This window comes from Panthera uncia (assembly GCF_023721935.1).
Source record: "Panthera uncia isolate 11264 chromosome A1 unlocalized genomic scaffold, Puncia_PCG_1.0 HiC_scaffold_16, whole genome shotgun sequence".
NCBI classification, from domain to species: Eukaryota; Metazoa; Chordata; class Mammalia; order Carnivora; family Felidae; genus Panthera; species Panthera uncia.
The window spans coordinates 18313813-18337516 of NW_026057576.1; the positions used below are offsets into that span (position 1 = coordinate 18313813).

General features: G+C 41.7%; 1 protein-coding gene and 1 non-coding gene across 3 annotated transcripts in view; both read right to left on the reverse strand.

Moving 5' to 3' along the window:
• Nucleotides 1-4672: 4672 nt before the first annotated feature.
• Nucleotides 4673-23704, reverse strand: part of THSD1 (thrombospondin type 1 domain containing 1) — a 29648-nt gene continuing 10616 nt past the window's right edge. Inside the window, exons 3-4 of one of the 2 annotated variants that reach the window (XM_049646861.1) lie at nt 14398-14556; nt 4673-7149 (exon numbers count right to left, since the gene is read on the reverse strand). In XM_049646861.1, coding sequence (XP_049502818.1) covers nt 5780-7149; nt 14398-14556 — 1529 coding nt within the window. In that variant the 3' untranslated portion in view covers nt 4673-5779. The remainder of the gene's footprint in view (nt 7150-14397; nt 14557-23704) is intronic. The other variant, XM_049646862.1, reaches the window with a different exon arrangement.
• LOC125934255 (U6 spliceosomal RNA) lies at nt 7677-7778 on the reverse strand. The gene has a single exon (XR_007461291.1). It is a non-coding gene; the product is annotated as a U6 spliceosomal RNA (small nuclear RNA).

Sequence of the window (23704 nt, forward strand, 5' to 3'; positions counted from 1 at the left end):
TAGGTTGTTTCCAGGTTGGGTTCATAAATATTTACAATTGTTATATCTTCTTGTTGCATTGTTCTCTTTATCACTATGTAGCGTCCATTGTCTTATTATAGTCTTTTTTAAAAAAGTCTATTTTCTCCAATATACCAATATACCAATTGCTACCCCTGTTGCCTTTTCACTTCCATTTGCATGGTAAAAGTTTTTTTCTCTCTTCACTTTTGGTGTGTATTTAGGCCTGGCAGTAGTCTCTTGTAGGCAGCATAGAGATTGGTCTTGCTTTTTTTCCATTCCATCATTCTATATATTTTGAATCAAGTGTTTAATTCATTTACATCCAAAGTAATTAATGATAGGGATGTACTTACTGCCATTTTGTTATTGGATTCATGGTTGTTTTTATAGTTTTTCTTTGTTCATTTCTTCTCTTTCTCTCTTCCCCTGTGGTTTGATGGCTTATTTAATGGTATGCTTAGATTCTTTTTTCCTTATTTTTTGCATATCTATTACAGGTTTTTGATTTGTGATTACCAGTCTGTTCATGTATAACATTTTACGTATACAGCAGTCTGTATATTAAGTTGATGGTCACTTAAATTTGAACCCTTTCTAGAAACACTACTCTTTTTTCAACTCCCACCATTTTATGTATATGATGTCATACTTTATATCCTTTTATTTTGTGAAATCCTTGATTAATTTTTATAGATTTAATTGACTTTACTGCTTTTGTGCTTTAACCTCTGTACTGGCTTTATAAGTGTCAATCTACTACTTTTATTATGTTTGTATTTGCCTGTGGAATTTTTTTCCTTTCATAATTCTCTTATTCTTGATAATGGCCTTTTATTTTCGCTTAAAGAACTCTCTTAATGTTTCTTGTAAGTCTGGTTCACTTTTGTTTGTCTGGGAGACTCTTGATGTCTCCTTTTTTGAATGACAGCCTTGGTGGGTAGAACATTCTCGATTGCAGGCTTAGTCATTTCAGCACTTAGAATATATCATTCTACTCCCTTCTGCCTGAAGAGTTTCTTCTGAAAAATCAGCTGATAGCCTTATGGGGTTTCCCTTGTACATAACTGTTTTCTTTTGCTGCTTTTAAATTTTTGTCTTTATGACTACATTTTGTAATTTTAGTTACTATGTGTCTTGGTATGGACCTTCTTGGGTTGATTTTGTTGGGGCCTTTTGTCCTTTCTGGATCTGGATGTCTGTTTCCATCTCCAGTTTCAGGAAGTTTTCAGCTATTATTTTTTCAAGTAAGTTTTCTGCCCCCTTTTGTCTCTCTTGTCCTTCTGGGATTCCTGTAATACAAATGTTATTTTGCATGATGATGTCACCGAATTCCCATAACCTATTCTTTTTTTATTATTCTTTTTATCTCTTGCTGTTCAGTTTGGTTGTTTTCTATTACTCTTTCAGCTCACTGATCCATTCTTCTGCCTTCTCTAATCTGCTATTGATTCCCTTTAGTGTATTTTTCATGTCAGTTATTCATTTCTTCATCTCTGATTGGTTCTTTTTAATATTTTATATCTCTTTCTTGAAGGTCCCCTGAGGTCCTCCACCCTTTTCTCAAGTCCAGTAAGTATATTTATGACCATTATTTTGAATTCTGTATCAGGAATATTGCTTGTCTTTCATTTAGCTCTTTTGTTGTGGTTTTGTCCTATTCTTTCATTTGGGACACAGTTCTCAGTCTCATTTTGTCTAACTCATTGTGTCTATGTATTAGAAAAGCCAGCTCTGTCTTTTTATCTTCAAAGTAGTAACCTTATGAAAGAGAAGTCCTGTGGTGCCCTGTAGTGCAATGTCCCGTTTACCAGAACCAGGCACTTCTGGTTTCCTGTATGGGTTGTGTGCACCTTATTGTCGTGGCTGAGCCTGGTTTGCCTTCAGTCTAGTCATCTGCAATGGCCCATTTTGTTGTAGGCAGGGTTTGGACCCTGTACTGTTAAGGAGCCAATTTGGAGTTGCTATGGGCTTCTAGTTAGGCGGTGTCAGTAGCCAGACCAGATGCCTGCCCTCAGCCCATTTGCTGTCACTGCTGTCACTCCAAACTGCAGGGCATTCTCCCCACTTTGTCCCCTGAGAAGCTTTCATTGGTGATGGGGCCTGCAGTCAAACCGGATGCCTGTCCGCCATCTGTCTTTTGGGGTTACGGTAGCGCCAACCTGTGGCGTGTTCTCTTCCCCAAGAGGATTTTGTTGGTGGATGGGGCCAGCAGTTAGACCAGATGCCTGTCCCCAATCTACCAGGGCTGCAGCCTCCCAAACTGCAGGGCTTTCCCTGTGTACTGCACCTTGAGAGGTTTTTGCTGGTGGGTGGGGCCAGCAGTCAGATCAGACGCCTGTCCCCAGTCCACCTGCTGGGGCTACAGACACACTAATTGACAGGGCCCTCTCTCTGCACTGCCAGTTATAGGGTTTGGCTGCTGGCACTGCAAGTGTAGTGGTGTGTGTGTTTATCTTTCCCTCTCCCCAAGGCAGGAGCCACTTTAGAGTGGCACCAATTCCTGCCAGAGCTGCTTGCAGGATGAGAGGAGGCAGGAGGAACTTTGGAGGAACCTCTGCTGCGTGGGGCAGGTTAGAGGGATCCTCAGGAGAAGGTGGGGATGGGGCACGTGGTGTTAGCAAGGTAGGTGGAGTGTCCATGCTGGTATCCACAGGTGTCCAGGTATCTACGCTGGGAGGGCAGGGGAGAGAAATGGTTCTCTACTAGATATTTGTTCTTGGAGAAGTTGCCTAAAGATCCCTGCTCTCCAGCACACACTCTGAGATTAGTAAATAAATCTCCTTCAGAAAAATCCCAGACACTTTTGAACTGCTGCCTCTATGCTTATCTTGGTGGGATTGTCATTCTGTTTCTTCAAGGGTAGGGACTCAGTTTCTGATTGTCCTCTTGCTCTCAAAGAGCTAAGCCTGCTGGTTTTTGAAGAACTTGGAATTAAGCTCCACAGTTTAAAAGGTCAGTAAGTTAAGCCCAGCTGGTTTTCAAAGCCAAGTGTTATGGGGATTCATCTTCCCAGTGCAGGTCTGCTGTGCCTGTGGTGACTGTTGTGGGGTCTGCTCCTCTCTCTTCTTCCTCCCATTTGTGGTAAGTCTCACTGGGAGTGTGGTTCTTGACCACATCTCCACCTCTCCCACTCTTTTCAGTGTGGTCTCCTCCCTATGATTAACTGTGGCAAGTCTGTTCTGCCAGACTTTGGGTTGTTTTCTGGGTTAGTTGCACGGATGGGGCTGTTATCTAGGTGTGCCTGTGGGATGAGGGAAACTCAGAATCCTCATACTCCTCCTTCTACACCATCTGCCCAGAAGTCTGGTTGGTATTTTCTTATGTTTTCTATCTATTTAAGTTCTCACTGTGTTCATCCATTTTTGTTCCATTTTCAATTAGCACCTTTATGACTATTACTTTGAACTCTTTATCACGTAACTACTTATACCCATTTCATTAAGGTCTTTTTCTGAGGTTTTATCTTATTCTTTCATTTGGAACATATTCTTCTATAGGAGATTATTTCTGATGAAGTTTATCACTTATCCGCCAAAGACAAATATCTACTTTTCTCTTTCTCCGAGACAAGGGCCAAATTAGCTTAACTTAGAATGGTAAAGTTGGCTTTTGATTAGAGCCACAGAAAACTGTGCTAGGTAGATGGTGAACAGGTTACACACTGATATTATTTCACGGTTACATTAATTTAGATGCATGATATGTTGGGAAAGAACATCACTGGAACGCAAATCTTTCTGTTCATAGTGTTTTCCTCTAATTTTCACCTTCTTTTTGTCTGTTTCGGTTTTAGTCTGACACTGTAGGGAAATTCACTGTGAAGTATGGAACAAGTGAGCATGTGCCCTCTGTCCTCAAAAGTTGGCATGCAAGCCTGTGAACCTGGAAAGAGAACAAAGCTTTCTAATATGGTAAACCAAGAAAATGTAGATTAAGAAGCCTGGTTTCCTCTTCTTTGCATCAGCACATAACAGCTGTCAGATACCACTGAATAATCTACTCCTCCTGTTCCTGAAAGGTAGATGTCATTATGAAAGCATTTCCAAAAGGAAGTATGTTTTAATTTGGGACAATGGCACAAATGAAGTGGCAATGCAACAATAAAAGAGAAAATTTAAAAAGTACAGTATTTGCATTTGTGAATTTTTTTTTTTTTTTTTTGTCCCACCTCATTCGATTCTCTCCGTTGGTCCTTGAACCTTCACCAGCAGGCTGATATCCTGATAAACTCTACAAGGAAGAAGTAAAACAATGTAAAAGGCAAGGTGGGTGTGGCCGCGAAAGAGGTCATGGTGAACCAGAAGTGCAGCTACTCAAATGTATGCAGATAAGGCATTAGGTTCTAGGGCTGAAAGGAAGTACACCAGATTGAAGACTGCCCACATGATACCTGATGACAGACTTCCAGGGAAAGAGCCCAACCTTTAGGTTTTTCTGCTTAGCCCTCGCTTCCAAACAAAGCAAGCTGCAAGACCAGTCGTAACATCAAGCAGTAGAAAGTTTTCCTTCCTTTGGGAAAAGCTAGTAAAAGCATCTCTCTATGCCCTCCTCTTGCCGAAAGGGCCAGCTTTCTCCTGAGGTCCCTGCTGTCAGAGAAGAGTTGCAAAGGCTGTGATGGCATCGTGCATAATGGCCATTAGAATAAAAATAGGAGTCTCTGTCCGTTAATTCCCTTCCCTGAGCCTCCCATTCTTCACCTGAAAAGGGTGGTAGGCAGATTGAACCAGAAAACAAAAGATTTATTTCTAAAAGACTTATTTTTTCTACTTCCTTTACTTCGTTCTTCCAATTAAAAAAGTTAAGCACTAAAAACAGTCTAGTCTACCTGCTTTCCATGTACCTGAGATTAATTCACATACTTTGAGTAACATGATAAAGTCATCTTTAGAAACATATACACACTGGTTTCAGAAGGACACCCTCTGGGGTCTTGGCTGCCAGTCTGGTCCAGGCACACACGGTCAGAATCTTAATGCCAGTCAGCGTCCTTATCAGCATTCACTACCCATGTTCTAGTTGATACTCTCTCAGGAGACAATACTTTCCTTTCTAAAATGTATACTCTTTGCTCCGAACAATGAGTATATGAATAGGTCTTCATTTGACTACCTGAACAATCAGCTTCTTATATTATTTATCCAAAGCAGAATCAACTCACCTAATTTGTGTCAAGTCACCAGGACTCTTTGTTGCATAAAAAACATTAAGATATCACCCAACTCTAGCATGAAAGGTTCTTCTGAAATCTCTTGTGGCATCAGCATTTTCTAGGTAGTCTAGTACATACCAGTCAAAATTGACTTGATCTGCCAAACATGAAACTCATTCAGTACTGCCCCTGTAGGAGTCAAATTCTTATTTACAACTTAATAAACAAAGTTAGCTTTGTTCCAGCCCTTATTATAGTTGAGACTTCCAAATTTCCTTCATGTCCGACACCGCCAACAAAGTGTTCAAAGCACTTAATACTTACAAGTCACATCTTGTCCTTTCACATCCACATGAGAGACCAAGCCCTATTTCACTCTTGTTTAAATTTTATTATTGTGGTTATTGGTAATAAACCAATAGAACTAGGATAACAAAGGGAAACGTTCAAGATAAGTAACTTCTTCCTTATGAATGAAAACACATGCACACACTTGAGTTACTCCCTCCCCACCCAATCCTGATGTACAGACAGCTATACAAAACAGTCCATAGAGCTCTGTGAGCAGCTGATACCAGGAGCTGGGCAAAGGACCCCAGCTGTATGAAGTCTCAGGCTGATGTGGGTCTAGATGACTAACTTCTCCACACTGAGAGTACTCGTGGTTTCATCCTCTTCATTTGACCCAAAATAGCCCGGGAGGTCCAGCATCCTCTGCTCAGCCTCCGTGAGGCCAAATGACGTATTATCATAGAAGGCAAACTCAGGGTGGGCTGGGAAACTCTGACACTTGTCTTTTCTACCCTGAGAAGGGCTCAGGGGGCTGACCCTCCGGTAGCTGTCTTTGGGGGCAGTGGGGGAAGGCTGCTTCCTTGAGGCACTCCTGTGACTGGGGGACGGTCCCCTCCGAGATCTGTGAGGCTCTGTTCTCTCACCTCCTACCACGAAGCTTGCCTGGCTGTCCCCCAGGTCTGGTTTCCTCACGGGCTGCCCCAGGGTGTAGGACTTAGGGGCAGGGCTCAATGGACCTCTGGTTGCACCCGCCCCTTCCGGTTTCTCGGGAAACGGGGCGGCGCCTCGACTGTGAGGCCGAAATCTGTCTTCCGCCTGGTCCCAGGTCCGCGTCCTAGAACTGTAGGCCGGGGCCTGGCGTGGAGTCAGGGTGGACATGCTCCTCTCCCGGAACGGCCGGGCCTGCTTGGCTTCGTGAAAACTAGCGGTCCTCCTGAAGTGGGAGCCCCTGGGGTGGCTCCTCTCCGGCAGCGCCCCTCTGCCGCCCACGTGCCTCGTGGCTGACTTGCGGATCACCGTCTGGCTGGGGCTGACGGCGCAACTGGCCTGACACGCCGGGTGGTCGGGCCTGGAGGGGGGCCTGGCCGCGGCCCCGCCCGCCGGCTGCTCCAGAAACGGGGATTTGATCCGGAACTTGTTTGCCGCGGCTTCGTCTGGGCTTTCTACGTCTAAGGGGGGCACGGCGGCGGCGTCGATGGCCGTGTCTGTCAGGGGACTCTGAGACACGTGGTACACCTTGGTGGTTTCCGTCAGGCCCTTCTTCTTCATCTCCTTCAGCTGCTGCTGGGCCAGGCGGTAGCTGAACAGCGGGGGGATGATCTTCTGGGCGTTGGACTGCACGCTCTCGCTGCCGGAGGCGTCGTCCTCGGGAGCCGCGGGCACACTGCGCCTGTAGGTCAGGGGGATGCCCGCGTCCCCCGGGCCCCCCGCGGGCCCGTCGCCCCCGTCCGAGAAGCTGCCGCGCTGCTCGCTCAGCTCGCAGATGTTCTCCTCGTCCGAGTTCTTCCGGAAGCTGGGGGAGTGGATGGAGTTGTGTCGAGCCGGCGTGCGGCACTTCGGGGTGCGGCCGAACTTCCGCCACAGCGTGATGAGGACGGTGGCGAGGATGATGAACAAGCACAGGGAAATCCCAGTGACGGTCACGATGTTGTTGGACTTCACCGGACCCTGGGGCTGAAGAGGGGATGCACTGGACGGCTGGAAAGCTACAAGACAAGGGAGAGCAAATGTATTCTCTGGTATTGATTTCTCTGCGTGGTTTTAAGGTTCTGATTATCTAGCAGTTCTAGAAAAAAACGTAAAATAAACAAGGACTGGGATTTCGGGTCTTAACACACGTGTCTCTGCTGGCAGCTTAAACAAAACAAAACAAAACAAAAAAACCCCCCAAAACAGAAACAACAACGACAACAACAACAACAACAAAACAAAAAACACCAAGGCACATGGAAATGAGGTGAGCAGATAAACCACAATCAGGGGTGACTTCGGGGCTCACTGGCTCCTGCTAACACGTGTCTCAAATGTTCCACATAGAAAGTAGCAGCATAAGGAAAGTGTCAGGGTAAAATCAAGATATGGTGAACACGGGATAGCTATAGTTAAATGTACCTTTGAGATGCACAGCAGAAAATTCCTATCAAGTATTAAAACCTGACATGCAAAATGATTCAGGTAGGTTGTATCTCAGTTCGCATATCTGAAGAAATTAATAGGTGAAAATAAGTCTTTAGGCAATAGCGAACGCTCCACGAATGCGTGTCATCCTTGCACAGGGGCCATGCTGATCTCTGTATGGTTCCAATTTTAGTACATGTGCTGCGGAGACAAGCACAAGTCTCTAGGTAATGTAATGCAACTCCAGTTTCCCTTCTAATGTCAAAGAACTTGCTTTCCTGGTTGAAGCCTCTTCGGCTCACTCTTCTCTTTCCAGCTGTCCTCTCCTCTTGCCTCCTTCCGTGGGGTGTTGATTTGTCTTTTTCTTCCCTGCTGTCTCCAACTGCTTTGTCCCATGGTCATCAAAATGTTTCACCAAGCTTCAGACACCAGCTGGGGCCTCAGCCTGTACTGCCACTGAAATACCCAGGAAACTGAGGCCACCTAATGCCACCAGGCCTCCCCTCTCTTACCTCTTTGTCACTGACCACCCTTCAGGGGCTTCCAGTCACCTGTCCTGTCCCATTGCCCCCCTAAGTCTTACCACTACCAGCTCTGTGTGTCATGTCCATAACTCACTTTCCCACTGCTTCCCTGTCTTTTCTGCTTCCCCCCACCAATGGGATAACCAAACTCCTCAGCATCCAGAACCTTTCCCTTTGCCTCCTTCCTTGCCTTACCTGAGGGGACTGGATCTCCCGCGGGGCACGGCTTCCCCTGCCCACCCTCTTGTGTGGAAGCTGTGATGCACACTTGTTTGTAATAAGCAAACAAGACCAGCAGCACGGAGTGTTCCTCACTCTTCTCATCCTGATTGCCATTTTCAGCTGTTTGATACCTCCGTATCAAAATTCTACTTAAAAAAAAAAAAATTCTCTATGCTGTACTTTTCACTTCCATGACTTATTTATTTTATAACTATAAAGTCTGTACCTCTTCATCTTCTTTATTTTACCCATCTGCCCCCACTCACCTCCTTTAGGCAACAACCAGTCTGTTCTCTGTTTAAGAATTCATTTTTTGGGGCGCCTGGGTGGCGCAGTCGGTTGGGCGTCCGACTTCAGCCAGGTCACGATCTCGCGGTCGGTGAGTTCGAGCCCCGCATCAGGCTCTGGGCTGATGGCTCGGAGCCTGGAGCCTGTTTCCGATTCTGTGTCTCCCTCTCTCTCTGCCCCTCCCCCGTTCATGCTCTGTCTCTCTCTGTCACAAAAATAAATAAACGTTGAAAAAAAAAAATTAAAAAAAAAAAAAGAATTCATTTTTTTGTTTTGTTTTTTAGATTCTACAAATAAATGATATCAGGTGGTATTTGTCTCACTTATCATAATACCTCTCCTTTATCCATTCCATCTACTGATGAGCACTTGGGTTGCTTCCATATTTTGGCTACTGTAAATGCTGCTGCAATAAACAGAGGGTGCATGTATCTTTTAGAATTAGTGTTCATTTTCTTTGGGTAAATACTCAGTAGTGGAACTGCTAGATCATATCATATTTCTATTTTTTTAATTTTTGAAGATCCTTCATAGTATTTCTGCAGTAGCTGCATCAATTTACATTCCTACCAACAGTGCACAAGATGCTCTCTTTTCTCCATATCCTCACCAACACTTACTATTTCTTGTCTTTTTCGTACTAGCCATTCTGTCTGCTGTGAGGTGATATCTCATTGTGGTTTTTATTTGTATTTCCCTGATGATGAGTGATCTTGACCATCTCCTCATGGGTCTGTTGGCCATCTGTACGTCTTCTTTGTAAAACTGTCTATTCATGTCCTCTGCCCTTTTTGAATTGGATTCTTTGTTGTTGTTTTTTGTTTTTGTCTTTTCTTTTCTTTTTTTTTTTTTTTTTTTGGTGTTGAGTTTTGTCGGTTCTTTATATTTTTTGGATATTCACCCCTTATCAGATATATGCAAATATCTTCTATTCAGTAGGTTGCCCTTTTGTGTTGTTGATGGTTTCCTCTGTTGTGCAGCAAAAGCTTTTTATTTGTAGTCCCAATTGTTTATTTTTGCTTTTGTTTCCCTTGTCTGAGGATAAATATCCATAAATATGTTACTAAGGGTGATATCCAAGGTGTCTTCTACTCTTCTGATGCCCATGCCATCTACCCAGACCATCCGCCTAATGCCCCCTCAACATTGCCATCCTCCAACCTTGTGGCAGCCATCAGTCACTAGCACCTGGGTCTCAGTCTTCCTTACCATCGTACAGGTAGGCCCAACTGGGCAATGTCAGTGCCCATCCAACATATAAAGCCTTACCATTGTTTGCAGCTGCTCCTCTTCTGAAATACTCAATTTCAGAGCCTATTTTCAAGCTATTTTATGAATATTCAATTTCATAGCCTATTTTCTTCTCCTCTCACTCGGCCAATATTATTACACTGGTTTCTCAACCTCACTGCAATTTCTGATTCCCCAACTCATCCATTTATTTTCTCCCCATATGCCAGCCAACTCCTGGCCTCACTTCTCTCCCTACACTTATGATCCATTACATAAACCATTATCTTACCAATAACCTCTCTCTGACCTTTAGTAGTGAGCCATACTCCTTTCCCTGATCTACAGCAAAAGTCCATCCCTAGGTAAACCAAAACGTGAATTACCAGCTGCTGCACCAAGGTGCGGAGCACTGGTGGAGAAAATAATGCACCGGTGTGGGTCAGCGCCTTGCATACCGACAGCCGCCAACCTTAGCTGCCCACAGCATGGGCAGCATGGGCTCCTAAGCAACTCAATTCTTTCATTCCCTACAAGTTTCACCACTTTTCTCAAGTCCCCTACCAACCCTCCTCCTCAGAATGCCACTGATTCACACAAAAATAGAAGCTATCTGGAAAGTACACCCCCAGCTTCTTTTGCCATTTTCTTTTCCCATGCAGACTTGGGAGCAGCCACACTTCTATTTACTTCTTTCTCTATGGAGTGGAAGAAGTATCTTCCTAGAAAGGTGGGTCCACCAAGTGCACTCGGTCACCCTTCTCCAGGGGGATCAACCCTCTGTACCAGTTCTCTCCAGCTTCTCCCCTATGCAGCTCCGTGCAAACATGCTTAACCTCTCACTTTAAAAAGACCCTTCCAGAACCCTCTCACTACTGCCACAACCATATCTTATTCCTTGTCCTCCCAGCAAAGCTTAAATAAAGAAGAGTCTATATTTGCTGACTTACTCCTTCCACATCATCACCTCTGAGTCCTGCAACCTGCCTTCAGAATTAGTTTCAGTGAAATAATTTCTGCTGAGGTCATTAATGATCTAGTAGCTAAATTCAAAAAAATTTAGTCCTGATATTCCTTGACTGCAGTATTGGCTACTTCCCAACACTTCCTGAAACTTTTTCTCTTCTTGGCTTCAACGATAGTACTCACTTAATTTGGAGCAAAGAACATCGACTTTGGAGCAAGGAGATCTAGATCCTATCCTGGCTCCATTAGCTCTACTCTCTCCACCAATGTCCCATCAACACCTTCACTTTCACATGCCCAAGACTCATCCTCTTTCCCCAGAACCTGGCTCTCATCCAATATATCCAATCTCAAGGAAATGGCACTGCTGTCCATGAAGTTGCCAGTACTAGAATCCTGGTTTTAATCCTTGATACTTCCCTCTCCATCCCTCTCCACATCCAGAGTCTTTGACCCCTTCCCTCCTCTGCCTCTCCACTGTCATCATTTCATTTTTCACCCGAGTTTTCACCTGAAAAACACTTAACAGGCCTTGCTGCTGCCATTCCTACCCCTTCCAATGTATTCTCCATACTATAGCTAAGAGATCCCTCTGAAATACAGGCCAAACCTTGAAAGTCCCTTAGAATCTGGCTCCTACCTACCTGTCTGGGTTCATTTTTACCACTCCGTCTGGTACACTATGCTCTAGATACATTAAACTATTTTCAGTTCTTTGGCTCTCTTAATGTGCCATCTTCTTTCATGTTTTCATCCATTGTTCCCCTTGCTAAATTCCCTTTCTCACTTGGTTCACCTCAGTGACACCTACTCAACTCTCAAACTTTAGCTCAGATATCACCACCTCCAACAAAGGAGTTATTCCCAGTATGGATTTTCACCCCGGAAAGCTTCCATAGTAAGCCGTGGATACTTTTTTCATTGTAGGCTCTACACTGTGCTGTATATTATTCCTGTGTGACTGCTGAGCTACTATATCCTAAGTGCCTTCCAGATAGGAACAATGCCTTATCTTCATACAGTAAAACCTTGGTTTGCGAGCATTCCAGAATGTTTCATTCCAGAAACATGCTGGTAATCCAAGGCACTTGTATATCAAAGCAAATTTCAAGAACCATTGGCTCAATTGTGATCATGTGGCATTTGGCATCATGTACTACTCGTACTGCAAGACATTGCTTGTTTATCAAGTTAAAATTTATTAGAAATGTTTGCTCGTCTTGTGGAACACTCGTAGACAAGTTACTCGCAATCTAAGATTTTACTATATTCCCAACCCCAGTCATAGTAACTTACACATAGCTGGTATCCAATAAATGTTAGATTAATTCATTATTAAAAAGGTAATAGCAAAATGATCAATATCCCACCTGACAGAATGTGGACATATGGCAGTGGATCCTCCCATTCTCAAGTTTGAACGAGATGGTCAAATTAACATAGAACTTGACAAAAAAACATCCTTCAAAGCCAAATAAAACTAAACTCTTAACCAAGTGAACCTGGCTGAATGATGAAAGACTTGTTTCCTGACATCACTTCATTCAAGTACAGTGGCTGCTTACCTCCATGGGGAGCAGCAATTCAATTGCACATCATGGTCGCTTTATTTAGCTGTTATCTTTGACTGTGCTGGCTCCCTTCAAAACCATGGCTGGAGAAAAGCCCAAGAGCTGCTGACCTCACCCCTCTCTGCCTCATCTACTTCCCTCTTTCACTTGAAGTGAAGATTTCCAGATGCTAAGCAGCCTACGAACAGATCTTTACATTTCCAAGGAGTGTGAAATAGACTGAATACGAAGATGAACACTTGGAAGAAATTATCATCTTTATCCACATAAGCATGTATCTGAGGACCTTTTTGCTAATTTATAATTTCTAGTTCCCAAATTTTCCAAAAATCTAGTACAAATTTCTAGTTCCCACCCAATATTAAAGAGTTAAGACAAAAGAACATGAAATAATTCCATATATCCTCAAAATTAATTGCTAATTCCAGGTTGTTGATGCTTCCAGAAAGCTAGACTGGCCGGTGCAGAAAGGCAAGTTATTCAAGATAGGTAGCTTAGAAGGGTCAGATCTAATCCTCTGCTTTCTAGCTTTATGGTCTTGGGCAGGTCAGTTATCCTCTCTATGCTACAGAGTCCCAATTAAGTGTGATAATGTATTTAAAGTGCTGGCACATAGCAAATGGTCAACAAACCATTTATATCTTGTCGCTTCTAAGGTACAGAAGCCAGTGACAATTGATTTTAAATTCAATTGAGTTCATCCATTCATTCACTCATTTATTCCTTCATTATGGAACTCTAGATAGAATATCTTAACACAACATGCCATCCCAGAATTGAGAGGAACAGATATATTTGAAGGTACTCATACCCAAGAAAGGAGCTGTGAAAGTGAAGGGGGCTTATAAAGAAAGAGTAGACAGAGAATAGAGCCTAGAAAATTATACAAAATATAACTCGAGATAGAACAGATTCAGAGTGGGGTCAAGGGCTTATGAAAGAAGAGGGGCAGGCTAAGGGCTAGCAGAAGAGCTTAAGTCTGAGGGAAATCAGAAGAAAGAACATCCTCAGGATGCTGGAATAAAGGGAACAAGTCTGGCTGGAAAAATGAGACAGCAAAAATGAATTTGTAAGATCACATGTGGGGGACACTGGCCAAGGTGTTGCCACGTGCCTGTGGTTTTTGCTTAAAGATGCTCTGAGATCCAAACACAGAAAAAAATCTAACTCCCCCAGATCTTAAGGGACAAAGAACTAGGGATGGTTTTCTAACCTGGAATTGGAGAGTGGAAGAAGTCAGGACTTGACAGAAGGACTTTATCTAAGGGTCAGGACCAAAGCAAAGGCTGTCAAATTAAATGTGGGGGGCTGTTTGTAGATCAGTAGGTGAGATGGTGTGTGGAAAGAACAAGGATTAGTATTACTGTAACCTGTAGCAAACGAATGGAATTCAACTCCATAAGCTGAAGCACACCTAACCGAGCTTGTCAGCATTACATCTATAAACCATTCATATCAAAACTCACTGAACACCCACGAATGCCTTCAAGATGCTGAGAGGATGACAGAAAGGCCAGTCTCTAGATGATGACAAGAAGAAATCTCCCCACCTTCTCCTCCTGAATAGGGGTAATAAAGAGGAAATGTAAGGCCATTCAGGGATAAGACAGGGTGACTTGACCCATTTTGACAAATAACCGTCTATATGGTCCCCTCGAGCTTCTCTGAGATGATGAGAAAAAGCATTTTTTACATGTTCTTCCACAATTTTAGCAGGAAGCAGTAAAGGATAAATAAGAAAACAAAAGCACAACCAAAAATATCTCAGGAAGAAAAGATCATCCCTCCTATTTTTGTATTTTTAAAAATGATTTCCTTGTCATTTCCCTGTCTTCCATAGTGTGAAATCCCCCGCCATCTTACTGGCCAGCTACTTCCAGTCATAGAAAAACTACTGAGCATAGCCTTAGTAAAGCCAGCAGCAATAACAGAGTGTCAATGAGTCCACCTCTGAACTCAGGTTGGTGATTTTCAGGCAGGTCTAGGTTCAACAGTCCCTCTGTGGAGAGATTCCCGAAGAAAGAAGCATACCTACCAGCACACTCCTCCAGGGAACACAGGGAGGTCTCCGAGGACATTCCAGGGCAGCCAGGTCTGGAGGGGAAGGAAGTCAGGCACACGCGGCGTCGCTCTCTGACACCATCCCCACACGTGGCACTACACTGGCTCCACGGCTGCCACAGTCCCCAAGTTTCTGCAAGGACATTAGCCATGCTTTTAATGCTAGTTCATTTGAGAATCAGAATTTAACTGTACCCAAATGAAGCAGCAAACTCAAATCTCAGGCCTTGAAAAGTCAGTAAATAAAAATATTCCCAAAGATGCAGAAAGCTGGAAAGGGTGTGTAACCACCCTTAAAACAAAGGAAAGCTGTATAATTTACAAAATATTAACCTTTTTGGAACTCATCAGAGAGCAAAGGTCACAGGACAACCAAATGGCCTGAAGAAAACACAGCCTCCTCTAAGGCAAGACAGGATGCAAACCTTGCTTCCTGAGATAGATACCAGGCCTCATAAAAGCTAGTGAAAAGAAGTCATCTGAAAACATATGAACTGCTAGAAGCCTAGTGTGGGCTAGCATGAGAATATAGAATCCCTGGGAGCCACATATCCAATGGGAATTTGTACCCACTTGCAGGTTCTTCATGGATCTCATCAAATGCTCACAAGAAGGACTGAGGGTAAGTGCAAGGCCAGAGAGGGCCTTCCTTTTAGTTCAGGCCTGAGGATAGAAGGAGTGGCACTGTGGGAAAGACAAACCTCATGTGGATTCTCCTCCCCATCTGCTCTACCAACAAAAGCCTCAACCACTGGGGGGAAAGCAGCAGCCCTGTCACTTTAAGGGCACCAGTTGAGACACAATGCTGCTAAGGAATGCAAAAAGAAGGAAATCTTTCACCCCTGAAGAGGAGCAGAAAATATACTGAGTCCAGACTATTAGAGAGCTTCCACCACTGAAGAGAGGCAAGATCAAGAAGGCCCCATCCCTGAGACTCAGGGGCACAGCATTTATCTAAGACTAAGGATGAAATGGAACAAGAAAAAGCTCTCCAGCTCCCATCACCCAAACCCTACCCTGCACCATGCTAGCAATTTCCAAGTATCACTAATAACAACCCACTGCTAGTGCAGGGGCAAGAGCGACAGATGACAACCTCTCTTGTGTGCAGGCTCAAGCCTAAAGCTGAGGGTGGAGAAGCCTGGCAAGCCAACTCCTACCCTAACTGCAAAGTAACATTAGAAAATTCTGAACTCTATCATGTACTGAGGAGGGCCATAGCAACAGCACAAACCCAAACACAGCTTAATTCCTTAGTGCACTGACCCAATCCCCACACTAATGGACTAGCAAAAATAGGGTATGCCCATTTCCCCACATAAGTACTATTTATTGTTGTCTACAGTTCTAAATAAGATGTGCAACTTTCAACCAAAAATTATGAGACACACAAGCAGCAAGAAAAAAACTACCAATAAATAAAATAATCAAGAGAACCAGACCCAAATGTGATCCAGGTATTAGAACTATCAGAGAGAAGTTAAAATACTATGATTAACATGAAAGACTTTAGTGGAAAGATAAACAAGATGAATAGATAAAAATTTTCATTAGAGAGTTATAAACTAAGAAGAGGTGAATGGAATGCTAGAAATGAAAAACACAGAACAAAGATGAAGAATGCCTTCTAGAATGCTCATAAGTAGACTTACTGAGGAAAGAAACAGTAAATTTAATATAGGTCAATAGAAATCACTCAAACTGAGACACAAAGATTAAAAAGAGAGAGTGGGGGTGCCCGGGTGGCTCAGTTGCTTGAGTGTCTGACCTTGGCTCAGGTCATGATCTCATGGTTCGTGGGTTTGAGCCCCATGTCGGGCTGTGTGCAGACATGCTCAGCCTGCTTCAGATTCTGTGTCTCCCTCTGTCTCTGCCCTCCCCTGCTTGCGCTCTGTCTCTGTCTCTCTTGAAAATAAAACATTTTTAAAAAATAAAAAAATTAAAAAATAAAAAGAAAGAGTGAATAAAACAGAATGGAATATCCAAGATCTGGGGGACAATATCAAATAATCTCTTGCTCATGTTATTAGAATCCCAGAAGAGAAAAAGAGAATCAAATAATGACCAAGAATTTTCCAAAATTAATGAGATATACTAAGCTCTATCCAAGATGCTCAGAAAACATCAGGCAGAATAAATACAAAAAAGCAAATAAACTAAAAGAAGTTAGACACACTATATTTAAACTGATAAAAACAAACAAACAAACAAAAAAAACTTTTAAGGCTGTGGGAGGAGGAGGGAATGTGGAAGGAGCAAACACATTGTATATGGAAGAATAAAGATGAGAAATACAGCAGACTTCTTGTCGTGTAATCCAAGGATAGTGGAGTAGTATCTCTAAAGTAATGAAAGAAAAAAAAAGACCAATCCCAAATTCTTCCAAAAATTAAGGAGAAATAAAGATTTAGACAAACAAAAATCAATAAAATTAATTACCAGCAGACCCTCACTACAAGAAATGTTAATAGAAAATCCTTCAGGCAGAAGGAATAGGATACCAGAAAAAAATTGTGTCTGTACAAAGAACTGAAAAGTGCTGGAAATGGCATTTATAAAGGTAAAAATAAAACTCATTTTTTCTTATTTTTAAATGCTCTAAACTATAACTGCTAAAGAATAATAGTATTCAGAGCATATATAAAGTAAAATGTATGACAATAATCACACAAAGAATGGGAGTAATGAATTGGGAGTGTAATATTAATAAGGTCTTTATACTACATGTGAAGCAAAACATTATTACTCAAAGGTAGATCAAGAATAATTAAAGATATGTATTGTAAACTCCAGGACAACCACAAAAAACATTTTAAGGTATAAACAATAAACCAACAGTGTGGTTAAACTAACTCATAAAAAATATTCAATTAACACAAAAGAAGGCAGAAATGAGGAAAAAGAAACAAAGAACAGAAGAAACAGAAAACTACCAAGATGACAGATCTTAATCTAACCATATAATGGTTACACTAAATATAAATAATCTAAACACACCTCTTAAAAGATAGAGATTGTGAGATTGGGTAAAAAAGCATGACCTAACTATATGTTACTTAAAAGAAACTCACTTAAAACACTAATTCAAAAAGATATATGCATTCCAATGTTTACTGCAGCATTATTTACAATACCCAAGATATGGAAGTAACCAAAGTGTCCACTGATAGATGAATGGATAAAAAAGATGTAAGGTAGGTACACACACACACACACACACACACACATACACACACACACTGGAATAATACTCATCCACAAAAAAGGATGAGATCTTGCCATTTGCACCAATATGGATGGACCTATAGGGCATTATGCTAAGTGAAATAAGTCAGACTGGGAAAAATAAACACTATATGATTTCACTCATATGTGGAATCTAAAAAACAAATGAATAAACAAACAAAAAGCAGAACTAGATGTATAAATACAGAAACAACCTGATGGTTGCCAGAAGGAAGGGGGTGATGAGATGGGAAAAATGGATGAAGGGAAGTGAGAAATACAGGCTTCCAGTGAAGAAATGAGTAAGTCATAGGAATAAAAGGCACAACACAGAGAAAACAGTCAAAGATATTGTAATAGCATCATATGGTGACAAATGGTAGTCACACTTGTGTTGAGCTAAGCATAACATGTAGAGAAGTTGAATCACTATGTATGTTGTACACCTGAAACTAAGTAACATTGTGTGTCAACTATACTCAGTTAAAAATTTTTTCACTAAAAAACTTACTTTAAAGATTAAATACATAAATAGGTTAAATATTAACAGTTGGGAGAAGTTAAACCCATGAACATTCATTAACAGAAAACTGGAGTAACGATATTAGCATCAGACAAGGTAGACTGCAGAACAAGGGATACTACCAGGAATAAGAGGGACATTATTACATAATGATAAAAGGGTTAATCTAGAAAGGAGTCTTAACAATCTTAAATGGGGGTGCACCTACCACCAGAGCTTCAAATTCATACCAAATATTCCCAGAACAGTTTAATGACTGGCACATGCAAGCATCTCTTCCAAGCATATATGTAATCACTGCCAGATAGAATAATTAAGTAGTCTCCTACAAAAAAAATTGTTCTAAGACCCTTCTCTATCAGTACCCATCCAACCTCAAGACCCAGGTCATACCAACCCTGGGCACCAAAACACCCTCTGCATAAAAGTCTTTCTTCATCATTTATGGACAAAAGTTCAATACAGTCACAGGTATATAAAGCACTAGGAAAACATAAGAACACATAGGGCAGATACATTCTCAGGTAATCCAAGTGGTGCAATCTTTGAAATGAGTCATGGAGTATGAGCTCTTTAAAGCAATTAAAAGTCTCTGGGATTTTCACAAGAGTGGGAGCATTACAAACCACGATCCTGGACCAACATCAACTGAGGTGTGGTAATTATGTTCCATCCAGAGGTCCAACTGAGCACAATATTGGTTCTGTGTCTCCAGATTACACTGCAGCTCCGCAAATGGAAGAACAATAAGCCAGCTTTGTCCTTAAGCTACAGAGCTATTCAGACACTAAGCCCCTCGTGCCTGCAAAGCCTTGGGACTCTCATATTAAACTCTCTTTGAATGAAAGTATGGTGATTTATTTTTGAAAAATCAACTGGGAATTCCACTACTGAGAAATCTAAACTGAAAATTAAGTCAGTGCATAGTTTATCCTTCTCTTATGCTCATATTTAAGACCACAAAAGGTAGAATTACAAATGCTAATAATCTTTTTGTAAACTCTCATTTACTTTACATAAATATAATTTATTTAATATATAAAGTTATTTGTCAAACTAAAAACAAAAATTCCACTAGTAGTGGCCAGGAAAAAAAAAATCAAAGTTTTAATAAAAGCATGAATATTAACGTCAAAAATTTCATGTTTATAGAAGCACTTTCAACAATAGCCAAATTATGGAAAGAGCCTAAATGTCTGCCCATCAACTAACAAATGGATAAAGAACATGTGGTTTATATATACAATGGAATACTACTTGGCAATGAGAAAGAATGAAATCTGGCCATTTGCAGCAACATGGATGGAACTGGAGGGTATTATGTTAAGTGAAATAAGCCAGACAGAGAAAGACAAATACCATATGTTTTCATTTCACTCATCTGTGGATCTTGAGAAACTTAGCGGAAGACCATGGGGGAGGGGAAGAGGGAAAAAAAAAAAGGCAAACCACAAGAGAGGGAGGGAGGTAAACCACAAGAGACTCTTGGATACTGAGAACTGAGGGATGATGGGGGTGGGGGAGAGGGAAAAGTGGGTGATGGGCATTGAGGAAGGCACTTGTTGGGATGAGCATTGGGTGTTGTATGGAAACCCATTTGACAATAAATTATATAAAAACAATTTTCATTTTGAAATGTTGTATCTTTTTCCCTTGGAAGTAAAATCATGGTTTGTAGGACAATCAACAATAAAAAGTAAACATTTAGGCTACATCTTATGTCCTTTAATTTTAAGCCACATTAATTAAACAGGAACATAGGAAATCAATCAAAGCAATTAACAAATTTAATCAGGCAAACATTTTTAATGCTTTAAGTAATTCTGTCTGTTCCCTGAAGATTTCTACCAATAACTTTGAGGGAAATACCAGGCTAAATGAAAAGTCATTAGATAAATGTAGTTCGTGTTTTAGAAATAAAGAGCAAGATGATCAATATTTCAAATACTTTTCATGAATGAAAGCTGTTTTGTTTTGTCCTGGTTAGATGTCCATACATGCACTCACACTACATAACAAACCTGTTTGGCCAGCATAAATACCTTTCAGGCTACTATAGAGGATATTAATTCTGAATGAGCCAAATTTGTCTGGAATAGGAAAAGGGAAATTTGTTTCCACCCCTCAAGACTATCTGAAAGAATACAGCCCACGAAACATTCACAACTGGAAGACATTTTGCTCAAGAAACTAAAGCAACCAAACAAAACACGCTTATAAAAAAAGTTCTTTAGGGGCGCCTGGGTGGCTCAGTCAGTTGAGCATCTGACTCTTGGTTTCAGCTCAGGTCATGATCTCACAGTTTGTGGGCTCAAGCCCCACAGTGGGCTCACATCAGGCTCTGCGATGACAGTGCAAAGCCTTCTAGGGATTTTCTTTCTCCCTCTTTCTCTGCCCCTCTCCCACTTGTGCTCTCTCTCTTTAATAAATTTAAAAAATAAACATTAAAAAAAAAGACATTAGCTTTAAAAAAAAAAAAGAAAGAAAGAAAGAAAAGAAATTCTCTAGACAAGAGTAACTAAAAGCAATAGATGGAGCAAAGGCACCTGGATAAGCAGTTCAGACTCTCTGTGCACAGAACAAGGCTCGTTTATATCGGCCAAATCATGCTTGTGGGTTCCAAAGTGGGTTATGTGTGTTTCAAGAGGGGTGGACAGCACAAGACAAGCCAGTGAGATGAGAAAATAGTATAACTTTTTTCAATTTAAACATTTTACATTATTTAATACATGAATTGACAGTTGATTATATGGGAGGCAGTGAAGAATAAGGGTAAAAGCCAGTCAACCATCAGTAGTGGTTAAGCCACTTAACCGTCAATTGAGCTCAGGCAAGTTACTTATTTTGTGCTTCTATTTCTTCACCTATAAAATTGACAAAATTATAAGCCTACCTAATAGGGTTGTTATGAAGATTAAACAGGTTAATATTTATAAATCACTCAGAACAGTGCCTGGTTACAAAGTAATCACTATATAAACATTAGCTTTATTATGTCAGATGATCGCACACAGGATGTCAGATATCCTACAGGATATTCCTAAGGAATCCCAAAAGAAGAGTTTATTCTTGGAAGGATTTACATATTCATTCACTTTCAAAGAATATGGAGTAGTGCAGCATCTAGGGGTCTACTTACATGAATTTTTACAACTGTATTTTCTAGCTTTAGGTAAACTAACTCCCAAAGTGGACAAGTAGCTTAAAAAAGATTCTGGCGGAGAATTAAAGATAATGCACAACGTGCAAACAGGAAGGAACTGACAGGGTTGATAGTTCTGTCCTTGGTAAAAAGCTCTTGTTCAGTCATTATGAAAGAAAAACCATACCATTTAATCACAGAAACAAGAAGATGGCCTAAAAATTAAATTATCAAGGAAACTATAAATATATACACTTTTTATTTACCAAAAAAAACCCTAAGTTAAAAAAAATTATGTGACTATGACTTCATATCCTCTATCATTCATTATCAACTTTTACCCTAAATTTATATACTCCCGTCTGAAACGGGATGTTGGGCAGATGTGTTCAGAATTTAGGATTTCTCAACTTATTTTTGTAAGTTATTATAGTGCTATGCCAAGATTACTAACACTCCCCTACCAGGATCTCAGGCAGCATCCCATAGCCAAACACATTAACATTTCTGCAGAGAAAAATATGAACATTCACACCAAGTAGGATTAATGAAGATCATAAATAATTTTTGGTTTAAATGCAGCACATCTATTTTGCATTTCCTGTAAACTGTTATTTACTTACTATCTTCAGGTCTGAAGATATATTTGGAAAAAGAGACAAACATGTCAAACACATTACTCCATTGTCCAAAGGAACTAGTAAGAAATTCAGTGGAGGCAGCAGCTCACACAAGTCATGGTGGGTTCAATGGGGTCCCTAAATGATACTATTTACCAAAAAAAAAAAAAAAAAAAGTCAGCTGCCAATTTAAGTGGAAAATGAAAAGAAGAGAACTCGATTCAGTCATACATTTTTTATACTAAAACCAGAGAAGGCACTGAGGTCCCCATTACTAGCATAAATGTCAGTGATTAGCCGGAGTCGGAGCCACACTCCTGGAGTCTCCAGGAGCATTAGTCCCTCCAGGTATTGCGTCCAGCCCTGGTGGCCAGTTGTGTCTGGTTGCTGCAGCCCCATAGGGAGCCCTTCGCCACCCTCAGGCTGGAACCTCAGAGAACCACTCCTTCCTTCTGCCCCTCTCCAGTGTCTTCTCCCTGCTGCTGTGGGGAAAACTCAGTCTTTAAACGAGCAGAAGAATCAGCGGGAACGCCAACAGCTGGGAGAACCACAAGGTAGACCTCCTGCTCCCAGTGTTTCTAATCAAATGGCTCAAATGTCTTTATATCCCTTGGTTTGTTTCCACTAAATTCAATTAGACTTTTTTTTCTCTTAACTTCTTTTGAAAAGGCAAGTGTAGCTTGAATGATTAAATTAGCTTAATATAATTTTTCTATGCTAATATCTGGACCGGCCACATTTGCATTCAATTTTCACTTGAATAAAACATGTATTGAACAGCTATTAAAGTGCCAGGCCTACTAAGTGGGCCAAATAAATATCATAAATAGCTTCATGGCAGCGCAAGTTGGCTTTTCCCACCAAATGAGCTTCCCCCATGAGAGTGAGGGTGGGCATAAGGCTGAGGGCGGGGGGAGAAAGACACTGAACAAACCACGACAGAAATGATCAATGCCATGAAAGAGGAATGAAGGATGCCGTGCCAGCTTACGGCAATGGAATTTAGCAAGTCTGGGGTCAAGGAAGAGTGACCCAAGTGAGGACTTGGGAGACAGGTTAACGTCAACCAGGTGAAGGCGGGAGGAGGCTCCCGCCCAGGGATAGTGACTGTGGGTTGGGCAGCCCGGCCACAGAGGGCCCTGCGGATTCTCATCCTCATATCCAGTGAGGTGACTGACAGTTTGATTTTAAGCGGGGGAACAACCTCAGCAGACCTGAGTTTTACATAATCTCTCTGGCTGCAGTGAGAGAACGAAGTGGACAGCGGAGGGAGCTGGAATCGATTAGGAATCTGTTGCAATAGGTTAGCTAAGGGATGACAGAGGTTTAAACCAAGTGGTATCTGCAGAATTGGGGAGACGTGGAGAGATTCAGACACCGAGGAGACAAAACTCATAGGACTTGGTGATTTATTACTTATAGGAGGTGAAGGAGAAGAGGAAGACTCCTGGGCTACCGGTCTGAACAATGAAAGGGGTGGCGGAGGCCTTACCGAGGAGCAGGTTTAGGGGGTAAGATGATGAGTCGAATTCTAGGTATGTGGCTTTTGAGAGAGATGGGAGACCCGTGAGGGGTGACAGCTGTGCAGCAGCACTTAGATGCAGGGGAGGGATGCCAGTCTGGAGTCACTGGCATCAGGATGGTAATCACCTAGTGGGTGTGTAAATAGTATAAGGCGCAGAAGTCCAGGGGCGCCTGGGTGGCTCAGTCGGTTAAGTGTCCGACTTTGGCTCGGGTCATGATCTCATGGTTTGTGAGTTCAAGCCCCCCA